Source organism: Tauraco erythrolophus, chromosome 10 (assembly GCF_009769465.1).
Source record: "Tauraco erythrolophus isolate bTauEry1 chromosome 10, bTauEry1.pri, whole genome shotgun sequence".
Lineage (NCBI taxonomy): Eukaryota > Metazoa > Chordata > Aves > Musophagiformes > Musophagidae > Tauraco > Tauraco erythrolophus.
In genome coordinates this window covers 29672739-29691422 of record NC_141474.1, presented here as the reverse complement: position 1 = coordinate 29691422, position 18684 = coordinate 29672739, and the positions used below count along the sequence as shown (strand labels likewise).

The 18684-nt window shown below is 39.5% G+C and overlaps 1 protein-coding gene across 1 annotated transcript in view; it reads left to right on the top strand.

The window, feature by feature from the left end:
- GLIS1 (GLIS family zinc finger 1) overlaps positions 1 to 18684 on the top strand; it is a 207053-nt gene that overhangs the window by 158016 nt on the left and 30353 nt on the right. The window contains exons 4-6 of the mRNA XM_086617543.1: positions 6386 to 6547; positions 9959 to 10069; positions 13906 to 14038. Coding sequence (XP_086473669.1) covers positions 6386 to 6547; positions 9959 to 10069; positions 13906 to 14038 — 406 coding nt within the window. The remainder of the gene's footprint in view (positions 1 to 6385; positions 6548 to 9958; positions 10070 to 13905; positions 14039 to 18684) is intronic.

Here is an 18684-nt window from a genome sequence, read left to right as displayed (position 1 = left end):
TCATTCAGTGACACATGCTGATCAAACACCTCCTCCAGGATTTGCAGTGCATTAGTATTTCCCAGTTTCATGTTAATTAGGAAATATGCAATGTGTCTAACAGCATAAAGAAAAATTAACTGCTAGTGTACAGTGTGTTGATGTCAAATGATTGGCTGTAGACCCTAAAACCCAACAACGGGAAGGATGTATTGCATTTATACTGTGGCTTACTTTTCTAGATTTTTTTTTTCCTGTTCTGAACCTTTTTCTTCTATGCATCAGCAATTGTACAATAGTCTGCCTAAAGCCCTAAATGCTTTTTTTTGTAATACAAATAATAAAATAAGTACAAACAATTTTTCCCAGGACTCAAGTGATGTAGAAGTGTCACTTTGCAAATGTAAATTGTTCAGCCTTCAAAATAAACCCACCACAACATAGAAATTGGCCAGTCCTTTTTCTGTTCCGGGTATCTTCTGTTATTTTTTTACCTCAAAGGGAAAAAAGCAACTTCTAACAATTTAAATCTGTAAACTGGCTATATGAACTGAGATTCTTTAGGCAGTTGAGATCTCAGTCCTATGGGTTGCTTTTTATGCACACAAATAGTTCTGTTGAGTTTAATAAAATTCCTTGCATGAGTCATGTTATTCATGAGCAAGTATTTGCAGGATCAGGGCTTTACATTGCAGCTACAATAGAGAATTAAAAATTAATCCAATCAGGAGTTTACTAGAAAAAACAAAGCACCAGATCAGATATTTTGATCTTGTTTTGTGTAAACCAGCTCATGTGCTTAACATTACTGACATTCAGAACAGTTTGGAGCCTCGTGTGCCTCCTGCCATGTCCCCAACATGAGACTCAGTGCGCTATAAAACATTGATGCTATTTAAAGAGTGGTGTGACTATTTCCTCCCGTCCAGAAGGGATACATATCCTCACAGTATCCTTTTTCTCATAACATGTTTTTCAATAAAATTTTCCAAATTTTGTAATCAGTTGGGAAGAAAGAACATTTCACAAAGTTCACAAGGCTTGTAGATGTTTTGACCAGACATAAGATTTCCTATTGATAGTATAAAATGCTTTGGAATTAAATGTTTTGGGTTTTCCATCTGTAGGCTGTCTGAGATGTCAGCAGCCAATATGACCTGCTCTTTCCCTTTTAGGTCTATAAATAAAAGGCAGCTTGTTTAACTGATCTTGAAGCAGAGAGCAGAGGTGTGTATTAATGAGCTTTCTCTAATGGCACACTGGACCTATTTAGCACTACAACTGTGAAGGCTTCTCTTTTTCAGTCATAACTCATTTCCTAAGAAAATGTCAGTTATTGCTTCACCTTGTGGTCTGAGCTGTTTAGTTTATAGTTTATTTCTTCTGATCTGTACCAGTGACAGATATTCTAGACATGACTGTGATTAAATATGCTTATGAAAATTGTAAACATTTGATAATATAAGCCCTCTTAGGAATTTTCTGTTATTTCTGCATGGCAACATTCTCAGGTGCATTCAAAGTATAATGTGGAAGCTAAGAAAAAACATTTTAAGCAATTACAGTTATTAGATTAAATTGTTTTGTTAGAGAAATTGTGATGCGTTTAGATCACTGTGAGATAATTTAGTGTTTTCATAAATATGCTTTTTAAATGCATTATATTGCAGCAGTTACACTCCAGTGAGATTTTAGTGTAAAATAAAGATAACATATGTATTTCCATATGGCAGTGAACTAATTTAGTCCTGTAAATTTCTACAACATATTTTTTCCTGGTAGAAGCCCTGTACTAAATCAGCAGTAGTTATAAAATCCAGTAATTGTATCATGCTATTTACTGCAATCATGTGGCATTGCTTTGTGTCTGTGCTCAGATGTGTGTATCATAGCAGTGTCTGAAGCACATATTAACAATCTTACAATAAAGACAAAAGTAGTAATTGCAATACAATTATTATTTTTATGGATGAACTTGTTTAAGAGCTCTGTTGACATTTACAGACTTTGAGGATCATGCAGCGTTTGTTACAGTTATCCCAAGCATCAAACATCAACAAAATGTTGAAGATTGTAGGATTAAGCAGTGACAGATTGAGGCCAGATGTGTGGGAGATACTGTAAGTGGCCTTCTCAGTTGATCAAATAGCTCTTACCATCCTAAAGCCCTTTGGAAATTGAATATTTGTTCTTTGTAGTTGAAGCTGGGACACTTCTGGGATTGGTGGATCTTCCTGGAGGTTATTTGAAAAGGAGAATGAGCACCCCATTTATTCAGAAGTAGTTTTATTTGGTGTATGTATAAATATAAATACACTCCAAGTACCAAGGGTAGGTGGAAGGGTTAAAAGTGCTGATATCATTGAAGATCAAGAATTACCTTACGAAGTCATTCTAAGATTCCCCAGCAACCCAGTTGAAGTTATCTTACCCTTGTACAACTGTACAGGTGAGACACTTCCACTTTGAGGAAGCTGAGTCTCAGCAGTGCTGTCTCCACATGTGGACTTGTAGGGAAAAGCTGCAAGGGACACAGTCAGCAGATCCAGCAAGAAATAACAGAGCTGAAATCAGTTTTCCTGGAGTCCTTTAAAGTGGAGACCTTTCTACAGCTCTGAGTGGATTCTCTCAGCCCCATGCTTGTCAGATCTTTTCACCAACTTCTTTTCTCCTTCCCTCTCAGGCCTTTCACCTTTCATAGAATCATGGAATGGTTTGGGTTGGAAGGGACCTTAAAGATCATCTAGTTCCAACCCCTCTGCCATGGGCAGAGACACCTTCCACTAGATCAGATTGCTCAAAGCTTCATCCAGCCTGGCCTTGAACACTTTGTGCATCACCTTCCCCTCTTCTCATCACTTGTCAGCGAGGTTCTTGCCCTCCTCTCATTTTCCATTGATTTTCTTCCCGTTTAGCCAACTCTGCCTTTAGCAACCCTGCCTCCTTGAAAACACGGGCACTGGAGTTCTAGTATTCTCTTTGCTGGTGTATTCTCCCACCTTATGCGTTTAGACTGAACTTATCATAGCATTGTGACTGTCCCACTGTATATTATCCAGCTTAATGGAGCTGGATAATGTAAATAATATAAATTAGGAAATAATAATGTAAGTAAGAAAAGCCCTTAAAGTCCAGGCATGTGTGGCAATTGAGGAACTTTACTGCTGAAGTCATTAGACCTTTGGATTGTGTGTTAGTACCAAAAAAGGCTGTTGACCACAGTAAAAGTATAATAAACCTCTATTTGAGTGTTGCTACTTATATTGTAACTCTGAGCATTTATAGTAGGGCCTGTTCCTTCTCTTCCTGAAGTCCCGATCCAGCATCCAGCAAACTCTTGAACATATGTGCTTTCATGTGTTTTAAATTAAGTTTGTGTTTAGATGTTTTAGGACATTTGCCATTGGAATTTTTGCTACTGACATCAATGAGAATGGAGCTGGACCTTTAATTAGTTTGGATTATTCTGCATATTTTCCTACTTTGCATTAGGCCGTAGATATGGAGCTGAAGACTGGTAATCCGTTAGAAAAACATTCTGAGGGTCAAAATCCTGCATTCGTGACTGAATAGCTGAGAAATTACTTCTGTGACCTAACAGGTCTAACAGGCCTGAGACAATACAGAGACAAGAAGGATCAGGTTGTGGAGTGTCAGAGCAGCAATTGTGGTGCCAACAGGGTATAAAGTGTCCCAAGGACCCAGTAACAAGGAACGTTGCTATAGAATGTCCTTCTGGGCTAGGTTTTTTGATGCCTATATGGAGAATCAGAAACTCCTTTAGAGAGTGGAGTACGTAGAAAGGACTTGTGACGGAGAGAGTCTGCTCAGGTAGAGGGGAAGTAATGACACAGTCAGGGGGACAGCATGAACAATTGGAGGGAAAAGCTTGGTCTTGCTGCTCGTCTGGGATTTGGGTGATTTTAATTCTGGGATTCCAGATTTGGGTGAAAAAAATAATTTTATAGACTCTGGGTCTGATTCTTACCCTTCCTTGGGGTTATATATTGGTGAGTAAAACTGAGAAGAGCTAGTCTACTGAACTGAAAATTAAAATATATTAGTTCAAAGGGGATGATATGACACTGTGGACACAACACTAATCAAAGGAGACTGAAGAAAGGTAGTGAGAAGAGAGAAGAGAAGGAGGAGAAGAAGCTGGGCAACAAAGTGGAAACAAGAGATCTTTTGGACCTCAGACCATTAACTCAATTTGCCAGAGACTGGCTTTATGGAATGTCTTATGAGAACTATGGGTTTGCCAAAGTCTGCTTTATTTTTCATGGACTTCAGCATATTTGTACATTTGAGATTGCTTCGTTCTGAATCCTTGCCAGATTTTTAGTGGTGATTAAGAAGAAAGTTTGTTTCTTTTTAAGCCTTGGTGGCTTGGTCATTTTCAAAACTCCCCCGCCTCCCTGCACCAGCTCAAGCGTTCTGAGGGGTTGTAGCCAAAAAACAAACTTCTGAAGCTATAGGCTATATGTCTCCAGGTGACTTTGTGGATCTATCATGATAGTTGTGATGGAGAAAGATGGAAAGATACACATATCAGATCATTGTCTGCACACATAGACCCAAATATGCCATTCAGAGAGATTAAGTATGTGTCCCAGGCAGTGAAATATTTAGGGTAGTAAAAGCCATAGTGATCCTTTCACATATGAGTGGCTGGGAAGGCAGAAATTTGCAGTCTGCCAGGAAACCCTGTGTGTGGGTGCCTGTGTGTTGGAGGGCATTGCTGTGCTTAATTTGTAGTGTGTGGCACCGATATGCATCCAAAGGCAGAACGCATCCTGCAAAACGAAGTGCTAGCTAGAGAATCCAGATCACTTTGTTCACTGTGTTGAGATGTTTAAAAAACACTGGTCTGAGCAGGATGTGATGGACCATTGTCCATCAGTAGTCTAAATTGCCTTTGTTCAGGCATCAGGAGATCAAGTGCCTTTAGTTTACAGGGTCTTCTAGTCTCCATCTGCATCTGCTTTCCCTTCCCATCCCTCTGCCTGCAGTGCTGGATGCAGCAGATGAGTCAGAAGTTTGCACACACCAATGTACGTGGGACGTGTGCCTAACAAATAGAATGTGACAGGGATTGGCAAGACTGTAATTTCTGTGATGCCATCTGAGGAACCACAGGTAGTGAATGGAAAGCTGCTGGACAAAATTCTGACTCAGCAGAAGGAAGTGACAAAGCACTCACTAATTTTATGAGGATCAGGATTTCACTCTTTATGAGCAAGAATCGTACAAAAAAATCTGGCTTCCAGAAATAGTGGTTTTAAGACACACTTAACCTTCTTTCAGAATTGTTATTAGTGTTGATGTGAAGGTGAATTGGGTTGTGTTTCTCACATACATTCTTTGACATCTGGAATCATAGAGGAGCCTGGGTTTTACCTGTATAGAGGCACTAGAAGACCTGCAGTGCCATGAAGCTGCCATGCAGAGCGGGCAAAGTATATGCACACAACCACTCGTGAATGTGTGTGCCTAGAACTATCTGTGCACATGTGTAAGTATCTGAGTGCACATTATGGATTTGCTGGTACACGAACGTGCATACGCATGTATTTGTGCTCGCCTGAGCCAGTTCCCAAAGCTCGTGCTGGAGACAGTCCCTCTGCTGCAGTCGCCGGTTGTCTGCAACACGAAAACTTACCAGTGAGCAATGCAAAATACCCTTCGCTTGGCCTAGTAGCTGGAAATTTTAATTATTTATTTATTCAGATTTAATTTGAAACAGTGACTTTTGTTATGAATTCTATACAGTGTTTTATTACTGAGTTCCCTAACGAAACGGGTGCTTAAGAAGTCAGAATTGCTCAGGTTACTGGCTGTATAAATGCTGAGAACAGATCTGAATGATACGGCTAGTAAAGAAAAGGGTGCAGAATAACAGCAGAGTTCCTTTGGATTGATCTTCAAATGGATCAGGTCTTCTTGTAATAGCCCGTGCTCATCTGCTCCACTGTATAGGATTTCGGACATCTGAAACCAGGTTCTTACCCGCCACAAATAGCTTCTCTTGCTTTCTGTCTGTAGCAGCTAATTGTTATTGCCCTCAGTGGTTCCTGTGCCAATTAACATCTAAGAGAACTTAGCAAAACACTTGTTCTTTCTTTAAATTTTCTGTTCTGACACCATGTCTTTAAGCGTTCAGTACTTCAGACAGAATGTGTGAGATATTTATAACCCTTGTATTATTATTGAGCTACACACCATGTCTTCAGTGACAGATTAAATGAACAGCACAAAATGTTGAGTTTCATTTATAAATTTCAACAGATGTTTGAATGTTGGTTGATTTATTGCATGTCCAACTTGGATCTTACACTGTTCTCATTGTGGCTGCGCATGGTTTATTTAATAATACTTTACAACGATTTTTTATGACATTTTTCAGTTTGAAGGGTGCAACAAGGCATTTTCTAGGCTTGAGAACCTTAAGATTCACCTCCGGAGTCATACTGGGGAGAAGCCATACCTGTGTCAGCATCCTGGCTGCCAGAAAGCTTTCAGCAACTCCAGCGACCGGGCAAAGCATCAGCGAACACACCTGGATACCGTAAGCATGATTTCACACTGGGAGTTGCACTGAGTTTTCCAATGGTCCTTGTACCCAATCTGTTCTGCAACTGGAGGGTGACTTCTCCTTTTCATGAGGAGCGTCTTAGAAAGCTCAGCTATAAGCAACTGTACTTTTGTTTTGAATTGTAATTGCTTTGAGAAATTAAAAGTCTTCATCACAGAAAGGCAGATTCAACTGTCTTACTCATGCTGAGAAATAAGCCACTCAGGAATAGGTTACTCAGGAATAAGTTACTCAGGAATAAGTTACTCAGCAAACTCTCCCATTGTTCTCGTTCCAGTAAGAGGAGGCAACAGTAGAATAAGGTATAGTATGAGTGAAAGCTGAGTCATTGCTGCTGTACTAAATGTGTGTCATTGTCTCGCTGCCTATCCTGTGTTCCTTCAGTAAAGTCTGTTCTGAGTGAATGCAAAAGCAGTTCAGACGTCTCAGTGGAAGATAAATGCCTCTCAGTTTTGGAGGTAATTTTGTAAAGGTGAAAATACATCTGTCTTGTAACTATATGAAATCTCTTAAGTACCCACCACCAGAATTAACTGTAAGAAACATTCATTTCTCATGTACAGTCGGTAGGTTCTGTCTCAACTCTACAAGTCTTCTCACTTGTCTTGCAGAGAAGATGGGAGCCTGTCTACTGTCTTAGGCTCCAGTAAAATTAAGTCACCATATTATGGGGGAAGAAAGTAAGTAGACAACTTTGTACACCAGTTAAGTCCTCAGCATACAGCTTGTAAAGAATAATGGGCAGAGTTGTTCCTTTGTCTTTTTCAAAGAAGTGAATATATGGTTTAACGTTTGTACAAGTATTTATGGGGCAGAACTTTTGAGTTTAATTGATATTTACTTTTTAAGCAGTTACACATTTCAGACAGTGCAGCATTAAGGAATGTCTAATGTACATTATGCCTTGCAAAAACAAACAAGTAAGAGAAGCGAGTCAGTCACATTTTCCAAACCAAAGCACACTTACAATAACAATGTTTTATTTATTCGAAACTCAACCTGAGATATTTGAATTTGTAATTAGTTCTAAAATGCGTCTTTTTTGAAAGTGGATATGCTAAATTAGGAGCATGATTTTGAAATTTAGCTGCTTGAATCTAATAGATATATTTTATTAGCTAAAGTCACAAATGGAATGCCATTTAGTAGTTTTGGAAGATAATTCAAACAGTTGACAAAATGAGCAAAAATTCTTATATCTGTTGATCTGTGCATTATTGAAGACAAATCTCTTAACTTTCTATTTTCTTCTCTCTTTATATCTCTTTATTCTCTGAAATGCTCATAAATCAGGATAAAGGTACAGTAATCATTTTCTACTAACTTTCTTAAACGTCTAAAAATATCCTCCATGCTATTCTTTTGCAGGTTCTTGTTTCTGTAGTCCTACACCATAGTAACTGACTTCCACGTACCTGGTTTAATTGAAGTCCTGTGGTTTAGCTTAGTGCATTGTGTGCTCATGTGAATGTGAAAAATGGCAGAGCTACAGGATGGTGCTGCCGTGAAGACTGCACATTGCATTCGCTCGGTGGACAAAATAACCGCCTGGAATGTCAACCTCGATAGCCATGAACCTTTTTAAGTCAGATTTTCATCTAGTTTCCCTATCACTCAGTTGAATGATTCTATCACTAATTTGAATGACATAAATGATTTGAAAAATACTCTGCTAAGTTTTCTGTTAAGGAATTTGTTAAAGTTTTCCATAGTTTTTCTTCAGGTGTCAGTTCTCTGTATTCCAGACACTCTCAATAAATTGCTTTGCCCTGTAACTTTCTGGGTAGGTGCTGCGTTAGCCTTTAAGGTCATGAATTGGTGAATGATTCTATTATTCCTTCAGAAATTCCCTGCTGGCTGGACAGAGCAGCAATACTTGTCCTCTGGAGGTACTTACAAAGAAAAGGGGTTTATATAAACTGCTTATTCCTTATTAAGTGCATTTGGAATTGGTTTTAAAGCTTCTCAATGTAGGTCACTCCATCATTTATCTTCTCCAAAAGGAGAATCTGTAAATCATTTCAGAGACTTACTGGTGTATGCTAGTTTGATCAAATCTCTACTAAATCATCTGGAAGTAGATCCTTCTCCTAGGCAGAAGCAGAATAAAGGGAACGTACCTGTCCTTGTGGTAAAAAGGGCATGTCATCACTCCTCCAGGAGTAGCGCAACTTGTTTAAAGGACCTCACAGTCACTTCTCCCAAAACTGGTGGGCTTTTTTCTCTTTTGTGCATCCTCTTTCTGAAACCAAGGGGATTAAACAATGTGACACTGAGGTCATGACAAACCAGTTTTCTGCCTTTGGGAAGACACCAAAAGGACTTACTAGTCCAAGTGAGAAGGCTAAGGTAATGTTGACTGATGAGGCAAGAAAACAAAGAAAAAAGGAATGTTCCATTCAACTTTAAAACTTTGTGAGCTTTGACATGCAGCACTGTTTTGCTATCACCTAAGTCAATGGTTACTTAATAACAACTGCCAGAGGCCCTTTGTTCAGCTTGATAATTGCACGTTCATTTGGAGGTTGTACTGTTACAGAGAGAGACAGTGTTTCATTTGTTGGGAGTGAACTTGGTGAGGCTTTCAGTCATTGGGACTCCAGAATCAACGGTTCAATTGGAGCATCCTTATTTATTTTTTTATTTTCCTATGAGAAGAGTGTGCTGGAACTGCCTGCTCGGACCCGGCTGGTTTTCTCAGAAGACAGTGCTCATACTGTGCCACATAAAAGTGGCAAGCTCTGCTGCATGCCAAAATCAGCTAGAAAGGTCTTCCCAGCAAAATCAACAATAGTGGATTTTTCTTTCTGTATTGATTTGCTCAGATGTTAATGTTTGATGCATGTTGTTTGGTTAGGAGTTATAAAAAGAAAGCCCTTGCTGTTGTTATTCTAAACAGGAACAAGGTATGAAGGAAACCAAATGTGTGCTATGCCACAAGTTTTGCTCTGCTGCATATGGAACAGTTGTAAAAACGATGTAAATCAGAACTCAAAACCAGAGCTTCTATGTTTATAATTGTACTGGGTGATCTCATGAGCATTTTGTCTACTTGTAAAGGCTAGAAAAAAAAGTAATGCTCTCAAAACCCATCCAGTTACATCTCATTAGCATTTAATTCAGCCCAGTAATCGGTATCCAACACGCCGGAGTATAGATGTGTCACGTGCTTGCATGGAGTGCAGAACCAGAGCCATCAGTGCAGTTCTTGTTTGCATCATGTCTGGCTTGTGTACATAGAGGAGACGGAGCAAATCTGGAAACAGCAAACAGAGCGAACAGCTCCGGCTTAACACTGTGTTTCACAAAACCCCCAGTGCTCTGTATGCTGATGGGAGAGATGCAGAGGAATATGAAATCTTTTCCCTTTCCTCACATTTACAGAAACCCTATGCCTGTCAGATTCCTGGCTGCTCCAAACGCTACACTGACCCCAGCTCTCTGCGCAAACATGTGAAAGCTCATTCAGCCAAAGAACAACAGGTGCGTAAGAAGGTAAGACCCACTAGGCAAAAAGTGTCACATCTCCAGATCTCCTCGATATAGTTATTTTCAATTTACCTTTAGTTTATGTATTTTTAAATCAGACTTATTCTGCAATATCACTAGAAGGAAACTTAAGTTGAGCTAATTTTCCTGTTGGTTTTTAATCATTATTGTTAACCAGTCCACTTTGTAGTTTTAAATTTCTAAGGCTACCACTCTGTAACTTCAGTTTGCCCCACACTTTCTCTCCAAGTATTTCTTTTCTGTTCATCTTTCATACAGAAGCCCAAATTCTGTTGTCATTCACCTAAAATGTCTGTGCATTGAGTCTCTGCAATCAGTTAGTAAATACACATTGGCAGATCATCTAACATAAAAATGAAACTAAGCCAGGATACTATGGAAATGTTGGGAAAGGAGCACTTGTAATAGATGAGGGTGAAAAGCCTCCAATTTTCCTACCACATCTGTATTCTAAATGCATTTATAAATCATTCCAAACCCAGACTGCTAGTTAAGTTTTCACTACTATTAGATTCAAATAAGCATTTTGGTTTTTGTGGGCTAAATCCTGAACTCATTATTAAATGGGGATGCTTACGGGCACCAGCCCAGTATCAGAGACTTGTTTATTACACATTTGTACACATATTTTGTAAAAAGATGATTGGGACCCCGCAGAGCTGGTGTGTGACAGAGCAGGCCATGAGCATACGCAGGCCCGGGAGCAGAAGGGAATGCAAGCCTTAGCAGCAATTACAATTAGCTCAATAAGCAGCAATGACGTCTTCCACCAGCTGCCTCACCACTGTCAAGAGCATCGTGGATGAGAGACAGCAAGGCATGTTTAAAGGATGGAGGGCAGAGCAGAAATGACAGCCTGGCAAGATAGAGCTAGGGATCTAGTTTGGAAAAATGTCAAAGGTAGAACTGTAAGTACTGGAGAGCAAAGAGAGGAACATGTAGAGAGAAGAGATGATAGCAGAACCCAGGTGATCTTAGTTGCAGAATTTGGGATGAGCCATGGAGGACTGAAATGGATGTCAAAAAGGACTAATTTTCCTGCTTGAATACAACTGTGATGAGTTCATCCTGATTTGTCCTTGTGTCAGCCATGCCTCTTGTCTCACATCCCTTTCCTCCTGCTACTTCTCAGCATGAATTATATCCCCTACATTTTTCACTTGGCTAGATTCACCAATCTGAACTTATGGTTGCCTTTCCTAGGACAATTGCCTGTCCCCCAATTCTTCCTGTAACCCTTCTCTGTGACAGGTGCATGCTGCCTGAGAAACAGTTTCTAGAACATCAGTGCCCAGAGTTGTGCATGCTATTTCAAATAGTCAAGAAACACTCATTACATGTGGACCTTTGTGCCTGGGAGTAACACCGTTCATGCCTAGCACTCATCCAGAGGTCCACAGAATCAAGCTCTTGTCTCTGCATATACCAGGTCCAGTGAGAACTCTTATTTAGCCTGGCAGGACTGGGAAGCACCGCCTAATTTTCAAGCCCAATTTTGTGTTATCACACCATGTGGTTTCACTACAGCTCTTTAGAGAGCTTCTTTAGAAGGTTCCACAGGGTGTGCTATGCACATGCCTCACACACCATAGGTCACAAAATTCCCAGCACTTGCCTAGAGCAACCTTTAGGTCATAATGAGAGTAAGAGTCAGAAAGCCATAGCAGTAATTGGCCACAGAAGGAGGTTGACTGTGTCACCAAAGTCTTTTGCAATAGCAAAGATCTTTGTGACAGGAAGATTTTGTTAATGAAATCCTCAGCTGACTGCAGAAAGCAACCATGCTCCCTATTCCAAAAGAGTGAACCTCTCCATCTTTCCTTCCTGTGGTTGCTGACATACTTCTTGGGGGAAGGAAGAAGAGAATTACTTCCTAATACCAAACACAAGTATCGTTTGTTCAGCTCTGTGTACTGGGCGGAATGTATTAACATGTGAACATCCCTTCCATCTGGACAAAGGAACAGTCCCCACTGTTATACCCTGTCATCTGCTGAGGCCCATTTCCAGTTCTACAGAGGAAGGTGGAGAAAAAACCTAAATCCAAACTTTGCATGAAGGGGCACAAAGTACTTCCCGCATAAGCAGCAAGAGACCTTACGCATAGAATCAATACAGGACAAATACAGTGCACACAGATTGCAAACTCAAACTGCCTGGGTGTACCAAGACGTCAAATATCCAGGGTTTCATATCTCTTAATCTCCTAGGTTGAGGAATTTTCCTGCATGCATATACATACCCACCCATAGACTTATCAACTCTATCTTAAAATAACGTTAGTTCCCTGCCTCCCACACCTTATTTGGTACACCAATCTAAATCTGCACTCCTCCAGTGGTTTGAAATTATCTTCAGATTTCCTGTCTCATTTATCCACAATAACTTTATGAATATTTCATCTTGTGTCTTTTTTTCTTGAACTTAAAAGGCATCTGAAAGGCAGCAGATTTAAAGTGCATTTTGATCAGGCTGTCTTAAAAGGGACCAAAGCAAATCTTACTCATAAACTAATAATAAAACCCCTCAAATATTTCACTTAAACATATTATAGGAAAAAAACCCCAACCCTTTCTCAACTAAGTAATTCTGAGTGTTATTGAAACAGTGACAGTCTACGTTGGAAAAAAGGGGAAAAGACTGTTTATACTCACTTGCTCATTTTTGGTTATAACTCAGCAAAGGCAGTTGTCCATCAGTATCAGCTTCCCAGGAGTTCTGAGTTGAAATGATTTAGCCAAGAAAGAAAAATTAACAGACTACTTTGCCCACACGTGTCTTGGTTGAGATATGCTACCAAAATGTGCCATCTCTGATATAAAATAAAATGCCTGTGCTTAGACTTACATCAAAGGAATCGTGAGTATTTAGTTCATAGCCTAGAGGATGACTGCAGTGGTAATATTTGGTTGTTCTGAAAGGCTTAACAAAAACGAAACAGGAGAAAGTTAGCTGTTAATTTAGTAGTAGTTTAATTATCTGCAGATGCACTTTGTGATCCAAATGTTAGATGTTTATCTTGAACCAACAAATGGCTGTGTAGCAGAATTCCAAATAGGTTTGCCTGGACCTTTTATTTAGAATAACCAAACCCAGGAGAGATCAGTATGCAAAGCTGTAAACGTAAAGACAATAACTATGTATTAATGGCTATAGAATATGATGGCTGTTTGTGTAATGTGAGCACTATATTATGGCAACAGCTTGGCAACATCAGCGTGTTTGAAAGAGAATTAGAAATGCTTTTCTTTCTTAATTCTCCTCTCCTGCTGTTTTTAATATGATCGACATTGTGGTTTTCAAGAGTTTGCTTCAGATACTTTTGCCAGAGCTTTAATTTACATGGAGAACAGCTGACATATCGGTGGTACCTCTTACATATTACTGACAGCACATTATTCCACCAGTTCTAATCTGATAAGCACAAATGCTTTTTTTCCCTATCAAATGTCTTTCCAAGTGTCACAGCTACAAGGTGATGCAATCCTCTTGCCACAGAACCCAAGAAACTACGGAAAGCCTGAAAATATGCAGTTAAATTAGGAAGGAAGGTTTGAAGAAACACAGGGTACATTATTTTCTGAAGCAAACTGTTGTTGATTTAAGATTAGCACACTTAACTAGTGCGCTTAAGAAAACCAAAATTGTCTCTAATTAAAAATACCAAGTAATAGATACATCCTTAATTACACCAAGTTCCTAAGAATGACATTTTGTTCCTTCTTTCTATACATAATCTTTAAGCAAAGAGACACATGAATTTAATTAGAAGGCATTTGGTTTACTTTGAAATAAATGTTTGTTTTATCCTCCTCTTGTAGCTAAATTCTTGCACTGATATCGAACAAGATGTACTAAGTGAATGCTTAGCTATACAACAACTCCACACATCTTCACAACACATTTTGGATGGGAAATGTGGTAGATCTGTAGGTCATCATGATTTAATTACAGGTAAGACTACTTCTAATAAATACAATGCTAAATATGTTATTTAATGCAAGATTTAAACCAGAAAAGTTTATGGGTCTGGTTTTCCACCATGAAAGATGAAAAAAAAATCAAACCAAAAAATAAAATGAAATTATTTTGTGAGTTGTTTGCTAAGGCCTAACTTTTTTTTTCCCCAGTCAGCCAAATAGCTCCTATTAATTTCACATGAAGGGGGCAGCAGCGCTGCTGAAAGTCAGCCTCTGTCCATTTGTTCTCTTTTAAAATATGTGCCTTGGCTTCAGCAGAGTGCAGGTGCGTGGCTTTGCTACAGCCAACTGAGTGCTCCTGCAAGGACAGGGGCGCCCAGCAATAAGGTCTTCCAGCTCTTCAGGAGCTGCAGAAAAGTTGACGAGGCTGTGTATTATCATCAGTGCGTGATTATAACAAATAAAATGGTGATGTATGAATGGAGCAAAAGCCTGAATTCGAAATGTCAAACATGTTGGTTTAATTATCTTTTCTAGTATTTAATCTTTCATTCCTTTTTGTCTGTTTTGTCTGTCTTTCTTGTGGTTTGAAAAAGAGCTGGCCCCTTTCGGGGACCTTAGACTGTTCTGTACATTTTATAGGAAGAGAAAAGGATGCTTCCATTCCCTTCTGCTGAAAATAAGATCTAGATTCACAACTTTTGAACCTCAGCAGAGGCTCCTGAATCAAGGATGTAGCAATCTCAGGTTCTTTGTTTAGCCAGCAGAGAAAAAGAGGAACTCTCAAGGCCATCAGTCTAATTGTAATCTGCCTCACTCTATGAAGGCACATGTATCCCTCTGTTGATTCTAGAGATTAGAGGGAGGAACCTTTCACTTATCTGTTTTCACTCTGAAATCTCTTTTCTGTCCATGTAATTATTTAGCCCCTTTTCTAATTTTCATACTTATTTTACTATGGCTTCAGCAACATCATGTATCAGTGAGTTGCATGCCCACACTTTTTTGAAAAAATACTTTCCTTGGTTAATTTGGCTTGTGCAACTTTCAGATGATGTTCGATGAGAAGAATATACACATAGGCTCTTACTTGGTGTGCTTTGGTGGAACCTACTTTTGGAGAACCATTCATGTTACTGCCTTTCAAACTTCTCTAACTCTATAACATCCATTTTGGGATGGGATAACCAATATTAAGCACAAAATTCCAGATTACACCATTCATTTGATTTAAAAGCCATCATTGTCACGTTTTCTTGTGTCGTTCTATGTCATGTTCCAGATGCATCCCAATATCTTACTCGTTTTTTTTAATGGCAGCTGCGATTAGAAGTGGGATGAATATATGGCAACATTTTATATCTAGCACTGTGCATGGTCTGGAGAGAATCTCCTGGAAAAAGATGTAACAGATATTAATCACTTTTTTGTTCTATAATTGTTTAAATAATAATGCATACTAAACCCAGGTTTGGACAGACCATTCCTAATTTTGGGGCAGGAATCTGGAGTCTGGTATACTGCGTGCTATGCCTAAGAGTGGAGGACAGTTTGAATCACAGAATAGTTTGGGTGGAGGGGACCCTTAAAGGTCATCTAGTCCAATCCTCCTGCAATAAGCAGATACATCTTCAACTAGATCAGGTTGCTCAAAGCCCTGTCCAACCTGACCTTGAACGTTTCCAGGGATGGGACATCTACCACCTCTCTGGGCAACCTGTTCCAGTGTTTCAGCACCCTCATCATAAAAAAATTTATTCCTTATATCTAGTCTAAATCTGCCTTCCTTTAGTTTAAAACCATTACCCCTTGTCGTATTGCTACAGGCCCTATTAAAAAGTCTGTCCCCATCTTTCTTATAAGCCCCCTTTAAGTATTGAAAGGCTGCTAGAAGGTCTCCGTAGAGCCTTCTCTTCTGCAGACTGAACCATCCCAACTCTCTCAGCCTTTCCTTATAGGAGGAAGTCTTCAGGTTGCAGAGCAGAGCCAAGGTGAGACACAAAAAGGCAGGGATGCCATTTTTGAAGACTTTACTTTCAAACTTGGTCAATACTAGAAAATGTTCAGTGCTATTAAAATCCAAAATTATTCATAAAATGATTTCACTTAGAGCTAAATTATCTTGATTTAAGATGCACTTTATCCTCTTTCAGTTCCACTGTGGAGAAGAGGCTTGACTTGGTATTACTAAGTATGTTTTAAATTGATTCAGTAACTGAGTACAAGCTTTCCAGAAAAACTCTACCCTTCTTCTGTTGAGGCTTAGAGAAATCCAGTGGTAAACTGGGATTAGAAAACAAAAATGCCTGGTGCTAGTTCCGCTGCATCATGGGAAGAGCTGATGCACTTTATTAATATATTTTACTTTGGAAGAGCAAAGTAACAAATTACTAAAAATTATTCAGGCAAGAATCTCCTGCTTTTTTTCTCACTCCACATCTTAAAATTACAACCAAAAAATGCGTCCTGCTTGACATTTCCTATTCTCCTTTCTAGTTCAAGTTGCACTGAACTGCTGGAATGTAACTGGTGAACAGAATGGAGTAGAAAGGGAAATAACCCATCATTCTAACGTTGTTCCCCTGGGAGTCTGCACTCATGGTTTATATATGGCTCCTCAAAAAGTGGCAGAAAGCTGGAGGGACTTGGGGGGATTATTTCCATTCTCTTTCTTTGTCATCTGCACTCTTAAGATCTGTGAGGGCAGCACGTGGCCTCTGCTCTCCACCCTTGACAGTCCAGCGTAGCCGAAGCATGGCTTAGCCTCTTGCTTCCAGGCAGGACAGGAAAGACCAGTGATGTTTCCCTCTGAACAGGCTGCATTTAAGAACCTCAGAAATTTCAAGTGACAACAATAAAACAGGAAAAAAGTTACTAGCTTACAGATAAACAGACCATCCCTAGCCTCTCAGTGTCATTTCCGAGAACCTCTTGTGAAGTTAAGGAATTTATCTGTCAATAGTACTGTCCTTCTCTGATGTGATTTCTTTGCTGATTATATCAATCCATCACCAGGGTGTTGTAAAAAAACTAGTAAATCTTCCCTGATACTTCCATCAGGTCACCCCATATGAGACCCCATCACATGCATAGTGTGAAAAGTGCCAGGGAAGATAAATCAAGGTTTGAAAGACTGTTTTACAGTGAAACAGAAGTTGCTTCATACTATGTGTAGTACAGTTCCATAGGCAAAACTGTTCCTATGTCGTTATTTAGGGAACGTAAACTAAAGTGCTGATCATTACAGAATTAAAGCATAAGGACATTCCTGCTGCCACCTATAGTCTGCAATGACTGCACGTTTGCTCTTTCAAATAAGCAGAGGTAATATTTCTGGAGAAATCAGCTATAATACTCTGTATAGGATGTATATGGATAAATACGGGATATGATGTCCTCTTGATTCCACTTGAAAATATGAAAATGTTCATGGTCTGGGTTTTTGTTTTGAATTTGGGGTTTTTGCTACCCCCACCCCCACCCCCCCCCCAAAGAAACCACATTATTAATGTGCAGAGCTCTGGGCTTTAGGGATCACTTGGATTCCTGAAGAGTTTCTTTCTCCAAGTTAAAGCACATTTTAAATATGTCAGGGATGAAAGCTAATCACAGAAAAAATGAAATATTTAAAAAGCTCCCATCCCTTGTGTCCAACTTCAAAGCAGGTTTGTGCTTTGGGCTGGGTAAGACAGTGAGCAAAAGAATGTTTTGCAGTCAGAGGAACCCATTGTTTGCTTAGATCTTCGCTTTTTTTCTCTCCTCATAACTAAAATGCTTCATGACTGCACACATTCAACTCGCTGTGCCCAAGAGCTCCTATCACTCTCCCTGCAAAGGAAGTGTCTCTGTTTAGGTAATTCCATTCAGGCATTTTCTCTGGGCATGTTTTAGTATTGTTTTTCTGGTCTCAGTTAGCATAAAGCTGGGGAAAAAAAAGCTGCTAGTCACAGATGCTCAGAGTACTGTTTTGGCAACAGATGTTAAGGTTAAAGGCCAAGCCATTTAAAATATTGATTGATGACATATATTTACAAGCTAAGATGGTCAATGTGTGGAGAGGCCCAAGGTGCACAGCCCTGAAGTGGGTCGTGCTTGCAGCAATAGTCATTCATAACAGCTCCAAAGGCTTCTGTGTGACTTCAGGTACTTAGAATATTATAGCTCACTGCTGAAAAAAAGGAAGAAAAACTGTAAAAGAAGTGACATTTTAGAAATATTGAAAATTATACTGAGGGTGAAATAGCAACTTCTCTTCCCTCCTTGACTTCTTCCATTGTAGAGGCACCTACTTTCCTGGGCAAAGGGATCCAGCAGCAAAGACAACATTTCTCTCCCCTCCAACAACTCTTCCTTTCTGTTACGGCTTGGCGGTGGGAAGGACCTATACACCCTGATATCAGCAGATACCTCCTGCTTCACTCAAACCAGGCAGTTCACTCACTCTTTTCCTGAAAAACTGCCATTACCAACATTTCCTTCTAAAAGCACCAGCTTTGGGCTTAACGCCCGTGAACATACCATTAGGTACTCATGGAATCAGAGTGCCAGGAGCTCCAAACTTTAACTGTCTTAAGTCTGGAATAAAAATATGCATATCAAAACATTTTACAGCCAAAATGAAGAGCAGCATAAATGGCTGATAGCTGATAGGATTCATAGCGCCCAGGATAGCACACCCTG